The sequence below is a fragment of the Mustela nivalis genome (assembly GCF_964662115.1).
Source record: "Mustela nivalis genome assembly, chromosome: 5".
Taxonomy (NCBI): domain Eukaryota; kingdom Metazoa; phylum Chordata; class Mammalia; order Carnivora; family Mustelidae; genus Mustela; species Mustela nivalis.
In genome coordinates, this window is record NC_139024.1 from 12,730,075 (window position 1) to 12,743,704 (window position 13,630).

The 13,630-nt window shown below is 38.3% G+C and overlaps 1 protein-coding gene across 14 annotated transcripts in view; it reads left to right on the top strand.

Annotated features, from left to right (window-relative positions):
- IPCEF1 (interaction protein for cytohesin exchange factors 1) overlaps positions 1-13,630 on the top strand; it is a 189,420-nt gene that overhangs the window by 98,997 nt on the left and 76,793 nt on the right. For 7 of the 14 annotated variants that reach the window (XM_082731399.1, XM_082731400.1, XM_082731393.1 and 4 more), the window contains one exon: positions 13,583-13,622. The exons of 2 other annotated variants lie outside the window; for them this stretch is intronic. In XM_082731399.1, the coding sequence (XP_082587525.1) occupies positions 13,583-13,622 (40 nt within the window). Of the gene's footprint in view, positions 1-10,816; positions 11,212-13,582; positions 13,623-13,630 lie in introns of those variants that run through there. 5 more of the 14 variants (XM_082731404.1, XM_082731405.1, XM_082731398.1 and 2 more) reach the window with 3 other exon arrangements.

The window sequence follows — 13,630 nt, forward strand, 5'->3', positions numbered from 1 at the left end:
CTGTGTGCTGAGCTCCCTGCTTGCTGCTTATGATGAGGAGTTTGCCCTGTGCAGGGGGAGGGCAATACTTTAAAGACACTTTTTTTTATTCTTGCCTGCTAGTTATTGAGGTTGCTATGGTAAATGGTACTAGTAAAGCTGCTCAAGAAACTAAATTCTAAGCATTTGAAATTTTATTATGTGTGTGGTAGAAGAACATTTTTTTTTTCCATTAAGCTGAGCTTCCCTGGTGGTCTAGTGGTTAGGATTCGGCACTCTCTCCATTAAGCTGAGCTGTTTGTTATCTGATAGTAGTCTTTTCTTTCCTCTGAAGGAAACAGCAGAATTTTCAGAGCAAAAGCTTCACATAGAACCAAAGGTCTTAACTCACCAAGTTCTGTCGGTTTTACCTTCTTACTATTTCCCCACCTTCGCAGACATGAGACTCGCTCTTCCCTCTGCCCGCTGTGCCTCTTGCCTTTGCACCTGCCCCCTCCGATCCCCCGTGTGACAGCCGGAGTGAACGTTCTTACACACAGATCTGATTGTGCTACTTGCCTGCTGACACCTGTTTAGTGGCTTCCCATTGGCTTTTGGATAAACCATAGAGTTTCAAACATAATTTACAAGGCCCTGTGTGATGTAACTTCACTACTGTGAACGTAGTCATGTCCCAACACTCCGGGGTCCATGCCTTCCTGCTCACTCCTGCATCTTTGTATTAGACCCTCCTATGCTCAGGTCTTCATCTTTCTGGCTTTGTTTTTATCAATGTGTGGGGTACCTCCCCTGAGTCCCCAGTTGTGGGTAATAGGACTTCTGTGTGGACCTCATTATCCTTGTTCAATTCCCTCTTTTGTGCCTTTGCCTGGAAGCTGTGTGAGAGCTTGCTAGCCACTGAATCTCCCGTCCTTGGCACCAAATAATTGTGCAATAACTGGTGGTTGAATAAACAAAAGCCATAATTTACCCAACTGTGGCCTGAAAGAAAGAATTAGCATGATCGTCTTTAGGATCTAGGTCATAGCTTGTTGGGAGATCTTCAACATAATGATTAGATTTGGTACAATCCCTAAACATCTCTAAGAATCCTTCTGTGCAGTCCTTGATATTTATAAGGCTTTCCATACATCACCGTGTGGTGATAAGAAAGTATTATACCCTAAATCAGTATTTTTTTCAAAGATTTAATTTATTTATTTGACAGACAGAGATCACAAGTAGGCAGAGAAGCAGGCAGAGAGAAAGGAAGGGAAGCACACTCCTCACTGAGCAGAGAGCCTGATGCAGGGCTTGATCCCAGGACCCTGGGATCATGACCCAAGCCGAACGCAGAGGTTTTAACCCAGTGAGCCACCCAGGTGCCCCTACCCTAAATCAGTATTGCTTAGTTTTCTTTAATGATTACTTTCTTATAAAATAAAGAAATAGATGAATAAACACATAAACAAATAACAACTAGTATATGAATCTTAAAGGCTTAATTAAGAAAGTTCTCCTCCATCAGAAAGGACGAATACCCAACTTTTGTAGCAACATGGACAGGACTGGAAGAGATTATGCTGAGTGAAATAAGTCAAGCAGAGAGAGTCAATTATCATATGGTTTCACTTATTTGTGGAGCATAACAAATAGCATGGAGGACATAGGGAGTTAGAGAGGAGAAGGCTGTTGAGGGAAATTGGAAGGGGAGGTGAACCATGAGAGACTATGGACTCTGAAAAACAATCTGAGGGTTTTGAAGGGGCGGGGGGTGGGAGGTTGGGGGAACTAGGTGGTGGGTATTATGGAGGGTACGGATTGCATGGAGCACTGGGTGTGGTGCAAAAACAATGAATACTGTTATACTAAAAAGAAATTAAAAAAAAAAAAAAAAGAAAGTTCTCTGTTCGCAGATCTTAGTAACAAAGTTATAGTTAAGAAAGGAAAACAACTGGGGTGCCTGGGTGGCTCAGTGGGTTAAAGCCGCTGCCTTCAGCTCAGGTCATGATCTCAGGGTCCTGGGATCGAGTCCCGCATCGGGCTCTCTGCTCCGCAGGGAGCCTGCCTCCCTCTCTCTCTCTCTGCCTGCCTTTCCATCTACTTGTGATTTCTCTCTGTCAAATAAATAAATAAAATCTTTAAAAAAAAAAAAAAAAAGAAAGGAAAACAACCTTAACTTAAAGATGACGAGGCTCAGAGGGAATGTGATAGAGGTACTTTTACTGTCATACGACATTCTTTTACCCAAAGCTACTGAGAATTCTTACTTTCAGAGATGGCTTTCATGGGGAAGGAATGATCAGATTTATCTGTGATAAAAACTTGATGATAGTGATTCCTCAAGAATTATTTTAAATAAAATTAATTTGTTAAATATTAACAAATATTTAATAATTAATAAGAAATACATATTAGGGACGCCTGGGTGGCTCAGTTGGTTGGACAATTGCCTTCGGCTCAGGTCATGATCCCAGAGTCCCAGGATCGAGTCCCGCATCAGGCTCCCAGCTCCATGGGGAGTCTGCTTCTCTCTCTGACCTTCTCCTCGTTCATGCTCTCTCTCACTGTCTCTCTCTCAAGTAAATAAATAAAATCTTAAAAAAAAAAAAGAAATACATATTAATGCAAATTAAAATTAAATCAAATGTCAAGGGAAAGCTTTCTTGAAATAAAAGTCTCTACATATAAATCATGGTAACTGTGCTCAGTTTTGGTGCTTGATGAGGACAGGCTCATTGAATGTGAAGGGACATTTACGCCTGGCGCTATGGCTGTGTTATCTCCTATTGTCTGGGCTGCAAACTAGTATTGAGTTTCCTCCGCAAGAAAGCTGTGCATTCATTACGTACACATCGTGTATTGCCTGGTTGTTGTGCACTGTGTGGGGTGAACCACCTGGAAATGATTCCAGCCCCCATAGGAAGCTGCTGGCTCCTCCAACTCTATGCCTATGGTGTATGTCTCAGGGATGTGGGGATAATTCAGGGTTGAAGTGAGGAATTTATTTTTCACATTTTTGATCAACTAAAAAGAGCTCACATTTTGGCAGCTTGTTTTTTAGGCTACATGAACATAATGCTGTGTTAAAATGGCTTTGCCAACGATGTTGTGCATAAGCCCGACATACAGATCAGAGCTCGGAGAATGTTTAACACATTTGCTGTTCCAAGTAGGACTTCCAGCAGAGCAGTGCCTGACAGCTGTCTGGGGCATAGACTCCTGGGTAGGGTCTTGTTAGCTGCCACTGGAAAATTTCGTCCCTCTCACAAGTCCCTCCTCCTCCACCCCATGCATTCTTATTTCTTTGGTTTTAGGTTCTTAGTATTTGGAGGATATGATTAAAACAGGATGCTGGAAAAAGCTGTGATAGTTTTTGAGGAAATGGCATTTTAGATAAAAGTAGAGATCTGGTCAACACAAGTTTCTTTTACCTAGAAGGAAATAGTAAGGGTCAACACTTCAGGTGAGTTCAAATTGAGTGTCAATCAATCCTAGAGGCTTTTTTCTGTGCATGTGGGGCTTTGGGGGGTGAGGAAGGTATTGGAGCAATCTTACGCTGCTTAACTCTGCTGGTGTTATTTAGTGGTGGTATTTTTCAGCTCTGACTAAACAAGCAGTCGATGGCTTTCTGGATATTTGTCAAATCTTCCCTGTGCCAAGACTGCTAGTTAGGCATCATATGAAGTAAAAATTGACCTAAAATTGACCTTCATCTTTTGGTAAGCATTTATTGAGGACCCCCTGTGTGTCAGACATAGGACTAAGTGCTAGGTTTTGAAGTCAGGACATGTTCAAGAACATCAATTCTACTTTAAAGTCTTGGCCAGTCATGGACTCTTCAGAGTTGCAGCCACTCAACTACAGAGCTGACGAAAGATCTGAAAACTTCAAGAAGCAACATTAACAGGGACAGTAACTGAGTAAATGTGTGAACTAAGGGAAAGGGCCTGTCTGAGCTTACTCATAGGTTCTGGGTTGGACCATTGAGTGGATAGGGTTACCATCATGTATGTACCACACAGATATATAAATAGATAAATTATAATATCCACTTCAGAGCATCAGGAAAGTGTTGTGGAATATAGGAGACAGAATAAATAAGCAAAGTAACATAGAGTTACACTTACAGACTTAGTAGCCAACTGACCTGGCTCTGTTACTATTTAAATTTGATCTAAGGAGATGTTACTTAACTTTACTGAGATGAGGTTTCTTATTTGCAGAATGGAAGATAGAAACAGCACTTATCATGAATATTTTTGGGAGATGTGAATCAGTTATTACAATGACTATAAATAAAGATCACTGCATGAATAGAAGATTCTTATAGGAGCTAGCTGCTAAGTCAGGGAAGGCCTCATGGTGGAGGTGGCATTTGAATTGGGTCAGAAAAGATGAGAAAACCTTAACCAGATGAAAAATGGAGTAGGGAATAAAGTATTCAAAAGTATGGAGTTGTCAAAGTACTGACATTTCTACATAATAGAATAAAGTTTAAAGTGCCAGAAAAGGAAATGAATGGATATATTGTTGGTATATTAAGGCTACTATGGAAAGGGAATTTCTTGTCATTTGAACTGTGATTTCAAGATGGACTCTTAATAATGACTTCCATCCAATAATCGTCCTGTGAGTTCACACTTTGATATTCCATTCTGTTGGAAACAGAGCAATGCTAGACAAAGAGAAACATGGAAAACCAAAAAAAGCACAGATTGGTTCAACAATACAAAAATTATGTCTGTGGATCAGAAATGAAAAGCAGCTAACAAGACTGAAGCTATGGGCCTAATGGGTCCTTTGTTTGGAGGCAGGAAGTAGTTTGCCTCCTGGCCTGGATTAAGGGGGTAGAAAAAATGCTCCACTAAATATGAGGGGAGCCATATTCACTTCTTGATGACAAGTAAATGAGGGTTCCCCCAATTGTGAAAGGGGCTAAAGATGAAAACATTTGTCAGACCAGTGCATGGGTTATGCAATTAGCCCCCTAAAGGTTAGGGAGGGAAGAGACAGGGACCCAACTTCAAAATCAGGAGCCGAAACTAGTCACCAGCTAGATCTGTGACTGGATATGCAAGATACTTTATGTTCACCTCAGGACATGACTGTAGGAATGACTCTGCACCCAGTAGAGTAATCTCCAAACTGATGAAGAAGGAGCCATGGGTACAGTGGAGAGAAGGAGGGAGTGGGACTGCAGAATATCAAGGATGATAAATATGTATTAAAAGAGTGAAAAGAGGGGCGCCTGGGTGGCTCAGTGGGTTAAGCCGCTGCCTTCAGCTCGAGTCATGATCTCGGGGTCCTGGGATCGAGTCCCGCATCGGGCTCTCTGCTCAGCAGGGAGCCTGCTTCCTCCTCTCTCTCTCTGCCTGCCTCTCTGCCTACTTGTGATCTCTCTCTGTCAAATAAATAAATAAAATCTTTAAAAAAAAAGAGTGAAAAGATAGGTCATGTACAAAGACTGACAGACTCATAGCAGCGATTTCATCAATATAATAAATGAGAGAAGACAGATGATCAGAATCTTCAAAGTGTCATATGAAAATGATTTTATACTCAGCTAAGCTATAATTCAATTTTGCAGACAAAATAAAGACATTACTATTTACATAAAGATCAAGAATATGCTACCTACAAATCCCCATTAAAAGGACTGTTAAAATAAGGTATTGCACACCCAAAAAATTTTTAGAAGGGTAGATCTCATGTTGTTTTCTTACCAAAGGGGGAGATAAAGCTTTTAGAGGTGATAGATACGTTTGACTGTAACATGAGTGTGTACATATGTCTAAGCTCACCAGGTTGTATGTGTAATTAATTATGTATGTTTTTTGCATATGAATCATACCTCAATAAAGCTAGGGAAAAAAAAATAAAAATAAAAGGACTGTTAAAGGAGGTACCTAATAAAAAGAAAAGTGAATCCTACAGATAGAAATTTGGTAAAGGATACACAGAAGATCACAGAAATTGATAACTTGTCACTAAATTTAATTGTCCATTGATGAGTAATGATAATTATAACATTTTAATAGAAAAATAAAAATCTAGACTACTATCATGCCAACAGAGAAGACACTGAAGCAGGATTACACATTCTATTCTCCATGAATTTAGAAATACTAAACTGAGCATCAGTGGAATAGCATGTAAGGAAGTGAAAGAAAGGGAAAAAATAAATGTAAACTGAAAACACAAGATGAAGTTACAGTAAATGTTAGTAGATTAAACACCTATCAAGAGGCACAGGTAATCATATTTTTAAAAATAAAAATCCAGTTATAGACTGCTTATAAAAGAAACAGCAAAATTAAGAAAAGAAAAGAAATAGCAAGAATAAACAAATAAAAAACCATACACACAAAAATGCCACACAGAAAGATTGAAAATAAAGGAATCGAAATACTACCAAAGTTATAGCTCTGGTGACAAAACTCGCATAGAAATAGAAAATACTTAGGGAACAGAATTAGCAACTTTGAGATTTACAAAGAATGCTTACAAAATTTGACTATGTAGTAAGTCACAAATAAATGCTAACATTTTAAGAAATTGATGTCATAAAGATTATGCTTTCTGAACAAAAATCAATGAAGTTAGAACTCAAAAAGAAAATAATTATTAAAAATTTCTCATATGTTAGGAAATTTACAAGTACATTCTAGAATATCTCAGTGGATGGAAAGAAATTACTTAGAATTGAAAAACAGGGAGGTATAGGTAGAATTTGGATGTAAATTTATAGCTCTAAGTATATTACTAAAAACAAAGAATAATAATAAATGAGGTAAATATTTTCTGTAGCAATCAGAAAAAGGGTAACAGAGTAGATAAAAAGCAATTTGAAGAAATAGGAATAATAAATCAGGGGCAGAACTTAATGGAATAGTTAAAAAAAAAAAGAAGTGAAAAGATTTCTGAAATTGTGAAATAAGTCACCAAAATACACTTGAGGTTGCAGAGAACTAGACATTTTGTATATTGCAGGAGATTATAAATAGCCTTCTTTTTTTTTTTTTTTAAGTAGCCTTATTTTTTTTTAATAATTTTTCCTTTTTCATATTTTTTAAAGATTTTATTTATTTATCAGAGAGAGAGGGGGGAGAGAGCGAGCACAGGCAGACAGAATGGCAGGCAGAGGCAGAGGGAGAAGCAGGCTCCCTGCCGAGCAAGAAGCCCGATGCGGGGCTGGATGCGGGACTCGATCCCAGGACGCTGGGATGATGACCTGAGCCGAAGGCAGCTGCTTAACCCACTGAGCCACCCAGGCGTCCCTTTAAGTAGCCTTCTTGAAAGCAATTTGGGCATATCCAAAAAGTTAAAGAAGCATCAACTATATTCATATTCTAATTCATTGAGTACACATTTGTTCCTTTTTTTCTCTCTTAATTTTTGATGTTTCTTAAAAATTATTTATTTATTTATATTTTTTATTATTATGTTCAGTTAGCCATAATATAGTACATTAATAGTTTTTGATGTAGTGTTCAACGATTCATTAGTTGTGTATAACACCCAGTGCTCATCACCACAGGTGCCCTCCTTAATACCCATCTCCTGGTTACCCCATTCACTGCTACACCCTTCAATTCTTTAACCCTCAGTTTGTTTCCCAAGAGTCAAGAGTCCCTCATGGTCTGTCTCCTCTAATTTCTTCCCATTCAGTTTTCCCTCCCTTCCCCTGTGGTCCTCCATGCTATTCCTTATGTTCCATACATGAGTGAACACAAATGATAAATGTCTTTGTCCGCTTGACTTATTTCACTTAGCATAATCCCCTCCAGTTCCATGAAGGTTGATGCAAATGGTAGGCATTCATCCTTTCTGATGGCTAATACTCCATTGTATACACCAACCACACCTTCTTTATGCATTCATCTACTGAAGGACATCTCGGCTCCTTCCATAGTTTGGCTTTTGTGGACATTACATTGCTGTTATGAACTGTTTTTTAAAAAATTTAAGGAGTTATTTGTTTATTTGAGAAAGAAAGGGAGCAGGGGGAAGGTCGACGTGAGCTGAAATTGAGAGTCAGACACTTGACCCACTGAACCACCCATACACCCCTTGATATTATTTTTAAAGTAATAAAATGTAAATACAGTGTGTTTTCCTATTGATGCCTTCTTTTTACTATTTCTGTGTCATTCACCCCAGTTTACATTGAGGTGTTTACCGTTCGTAGGCAATTGCAATTTTAGTACTGATAAGAAATATTTAACAATACTACAAACAATAGTTAATTTTCAACATAGTGTTTCTGAGGTTTTTTTCCCATACAGCTCTGGTTCTGATAGAGCACAGCAGTAAATGAGAGTGACACTGTCTATCCACTCACATACCCACACACGTTCAACTTCCTACAGTTGTGCTCTACCACCACCGTGTTGCAATTAACTGCTGTCTGTGACTTCCGTTGTGCCTCCAGGCTTGTGTTTCTTTGGGCTTCAGTATATATCTGAGAGTGGATCTTTCTCTTTTATATCAGCAGCATTTGATGGTTTGAACTCACCTTTCTTTTTTTTTGTTGTTGTTGTTTATTTATTTATTTGACAGAGAGAGAGATCACAAGTAGGCAGAGAGTAGGCAGAGAGAGAGGGGAAACGGCTCCCTGCTGTGAACTCACCTTTCTTTTGGAACTCTTCCTCACTCCTGTAATCTCCCCTATCTGATTTTCTTTATCTTTTCATTGGCTCTTTTGCTCAGTGTAACAGATTGGGCCTCTTTCAGATTCTGACTTCAATTCCTTGTCCTTCTACACACATGAGTGATCTCATCCCAGCTCAAGGTTTCTACTCTCTATGCATGGATGATTCCCAATTTTATATCTTTATTCCAGATTTTCTCCAAATCCCAGACCCATAAGTACAATACATACAGAGCATTTCCACTTGGATGCCTCAGGTGCACATCACATTCGATGTTTACTACTGAGCGTGTATATTTAAAACTATGCAGTCTATATTGCTGTCATTTATTCAATTATTTTAGCTAGAAACTCCAGGATTTTCCCTGGCATTCCACTCTCCCTCACTTTCTGCATTCTCACTTTTCCTCTTCTGCAACTTCCCCTTCCAACCCCTGCTCACTTCTCTGGCTCCTCTCCCTGGCTCCTTCTCTCCTCTTTCCTTCCCCCCTTCTTCTCCTCTTCTTCCTAGTCACCCTGCTTTCATTCCTTTCCGTCATACTCTAGTCCTTGCTTTCCTGTCCTACTCCTTTATATAACATCAACATCAAACACAGAAATATCGTAAGAGGCTACCACATTGCGAGTTTTATTCTTGAAATAAATATCTTCATGTTACCATTTACTTTTCTGACTTTGTGCAAAATCCTGAATCCAATTTCTTCAATTTTCTTCTTCTTTAAGATGGGGATAAGAATAGCACTTAAACCACAATAATTGTGAAGATTCAATCCTGGTATTCGCAAAAAGATTCAGGGCAGTGCAGGCATATAGCAAACATTATATATCTTCCAGCTGTCATTGTTTTCTACTACTGCCTATTATTATTAGAATGTCTATTATCTGTCTCCATTTTTCACTAGAGATTTTCATGTCGCATGAATTATTAAGTAATATTTAAGGTGTTTAGTCTTCTGAAAAAAAAAGAAACGAGATTTTCATGTATTTTCTCAGGTAAAATTTTAATAATTGAAAGCTTTAAAATTCCCTTTATAAAGTTGAGTTTAATTTTCCAGGAAGGAGAAAAAGTCTTTTTGGGAAAAAGCCATTTGTGGAGAAACATTCCTAATAGCTTTGTCAGCTGGAATTGACTTGACTATAAAACATTTAGAAATTTTGTGGCGTGGTTAAAGTATTGGTAGTTTGAAATTGACAATGATGTGAGGCTTCACACTATGGAGACTGGTAAATGCTAGAAATCAGGGCCCATTAACTAGCATATCACTGTACAGTTTTGCTAAAGACCAGGATCATTATGAAGTTTCATAGAATGAGAAACCATCTTTCTTTGGGTTTTAGTATATCATGGGAGCAAATTGTACCTGCAAGATTTACCAATTACTATATAGATCAGAAGTCACTGTACTAATTACCTGTAACTTGGGTGTTACCATCATCATTCAACATCAAAGGAGTTCCCTTTTTATATTTTGTACTTGCTCCTTTGCATGTTTATCTGTGTTTTTAAATGATTAGTAAACAAATGAATTTTTCTAACCATTTTATAAAAGTATTTTCCAGTAGAAAAGAAATATATATATATATATATATATATATATATATATTCATTTATTTTTAAAGATTTTATTTACTTATTTGACAGAAAGAAATCACAAGTAGGCAGAGAGGACGGCAGAGAGAGAGGGGGAAGCAGGCTCCCCGCTGAGGAGAGAGCCCGACGTGGGGCTCGATCCCAGGACCCTAAAATCATAACCCAAGCTGAAGGCAGAGGCTTAATCCACTGAACCACCCCGGCGCCCCAGAAGTAAATATTTAAAAGAAAAAATTCCCCCATATTTTAGAACCAAGTTAGTTCAAATTCAGAATTTAGAGTAATTCTTCACTTTTACCCACAGCATCCCAATGGGAAGATTTTATTAGGCTCTGGATACTTGTTATTATAATGAATTATAATTCCTCTTTTGAAAAACTATCTCATTGCTCAACTGGCTGCTTGGCTTTTTTTCACTTACCTAGTGAAAAAAAAAAACCACACCGTAAGATCTTTTTGAAACTGACTAGTTCGTGGGTTCCACTTCCTGTTGTGAGGAGTAAGATGTATCTTAAACTCACTGAAGTTCTCAAGATTGTTTTCATTCTCTCATGTAAACCAAGGTAGGTTTCAAATTCATATACACCAAGTGAAACTGAAACTAATGAAGATTTGTTATTTCTAAAATATATATACTTTGTTTCTGGTTGGGGGAAACAGATTGAACAGTTAATATAGATTTTATAATAATTTGTCTTAGGGGAAGTATGGTCAGAGGAGGGTATACTCAATGACTAAACTCCTTTACCCTCCTTAAAAAAGTCTGAATAAAACCCTTTTTTGGTGTTAGATGCTCACCATCCTTCTGCCTGGAGCGCCCACTTTCACCCAGCCTAGGCACAAGAATCTAGCTAACACTGAGGGCTTGTCTTGGCAAAATTGGGACAAAACCTACAGTTTCATTTGGGCTTTTTCTGGAGCCAGCCCTAAGTTTGGATGCAAGATGTGGAGTGCTCCCAATCCCACTGGAGCTCAGAAGGGGCCGATGGAGGAAATCTACTGGTTCTCTGTGAGGCAAGATGGTCTGAGCACTGCCTCCCTTCACAGGTTCTACAATTCTCCTCTTGACACTTTCCTTTCTTTTGTTCTTCTGAGAGTTGCTATTTTTATGGACTAGTGTGATTCACCTTGTTCTTCTGGGGCCAGAACCATTTGGGAATGCTTCTGTTCCCACATCTAAATTTATTTACTCTCTTCTTTGCCTTTAGTCCTGGCTCTCATCTAAGTTTTTTTGTTTTTGTTTTTGTTTTTTTTTTAAAGATTTTATTGATTTATTTGACAGACAGAGATCTCAAGTAGGCAGAGAGGCAGGCAGAGAGAGAGAGAGGGGGAAGCAGGCTCCCTGCCGAGCAGAGAGCCAGATGCGGGGCTCAATCCCAGGACCCTGAGATCATGACCTGAGCCGAAGGCAGAGGCTTTAACTCACTGAGCCACCCAGGCACCCCTCTCACCTAAGTTTTAACTGTCCAAATGATATATGTATTTGAGATAAAATTTTTGAATGGTACTAACTGATTTCCCTGATCTCAGATAATTGCATAGTAAAAAGACCCCAGGAGACCACTTGAGGGAATAGTGGGAATTTTAGACCAAGATGCTGGTCAGGGTGGGAGAGATTCAGGGAAGTGGAGCTGAGACTAGGACCTTGGTGTCATCTTATGCTTAAATTGTAGTCACGTGTCATGACTAATAAATCTATTCTTGCCTAAAAATTAGGGCAGTTACTGCCTTTGTTATGTCTTGTGTCTTGCAAGGATGGATTACTGATGACTTCAGGGATAAAATTTTATTCTAACATTTGTAAAATAAAAAGTCAGTATGAGATTTCCCAGGAAATATAATTTAAGCACATTAACTTCATCAACATTGCTGAAGGAAATACAAGTCCTACTTATCCCCAAAATGCTGAACTTTTGTTTATTAGTATGAAGTATTTGTTTATGTCGGTAATAATACAGTGTTTTTTAGTTTTTGGAGCATTTTCCTATACAATCTTGTTGAATATCTATGACGCCCATAGGATTAGAATTATTAGAAATATCTTGCTTTTGAAGATGAGGAAGTGGGTTCTTAGCAGTAAATCAACTTTTCCCTGCATAATAACAGCTACTAATTATGACAGTAAGGAGATGATTTCAGGCCTCTGGATTTACAAATTGCATCTTTCTACCCCTATATCATATTCCCTCTTCACACTTAAAGAACAATCTACAATAGCTGGTAGACTGATAATTAACTATGTAGAACATAGTAGCCAAGTGCCTCTGCAGTAACATTAGAAAATGTTGTATTGTGATTACATGCCAACTATGAGAGCAGCTCTGCAATTATGCACACAGTGTTTTCAAATTCTCTACTTGTAAACATATAAAATTAAGTCTTTTAAATCGGAGTAAATTCTGCTTTGATATTGTGGAGAAAAAGAAACTTCTTTAATCTAAAATGTCTCTGTGCACACACATACACGAGGTCATTTGAAAGCATTTTATTTTGTTGTTATCTCTTTTTGCTGATAGTCTGATCTGACACAAATTGTTTAAAGTGTATTGTGAAAGATGTGTACTTCAGATATGTTATCTTATGTCTGATTTGAATATTTGAAAGGCTAGCATAACATAGAAGTTGAAATTAATTTATTTTCTCTAAGACATGTGAGAAATAGCCAGAGATGCTTAAAGACAGAATGAGTAATTTAAACCTGGCTGTAGATAAGAATTTCCTGATAAGCAGAGTTGACAGTTGCTTAGATGTCACCAAAAGAGGTTGTGGAATTTCTTTTTCTGGGATATTTAATTCATGGGGTTTATGCATCATCTTATGTGGGGGTAGGGCCATGGATTTAATACTTTTTTTGATTTAATATTCTGATGTGAACCTGTAATATTGTGAGATCACAGTTATCTTCCCAGTTTATTGAAATAGTGGGTGTTATTTAGAAATTGCAGGAGAAGAAGCAGGATCTGGTTTTTTCCTTTTTCTTCTTCTTCTACACACACACACACACACACACACACACACACACACACACACACACACACTCAAAGAGAAAATATTTCACTATTTTTAAGAACTCCGGTGCACATCATCCTGTCCTAACTGAAGTGATAGCTCGAAAGCTGCTTGTGGTGGAAACAGGAAACATTAGTGATAGATGCCGAGTTACGGGTCTTTGTATCTTTCTTCAGGTTCAGCTCAACGTCTACCGATTCTAATTAGCACATTTTGTGCCTCAGCGAGTAGCTCCCCTTTAGTTCTGCTTGGGAGTTTTTTTTAGCTTCCATCCTGCTCATAAACACTGCCACCCCCTCCCTCCTTCTCTCTTTACAAATGTTACAACACAATCAGAAATTTCCTCTTTTCTTTCCTTCCTGCATTATCAGCAGGTTCCTTTGCGTCAGAAGCAGAGAAAGAAAACTCAAGGTAATTAG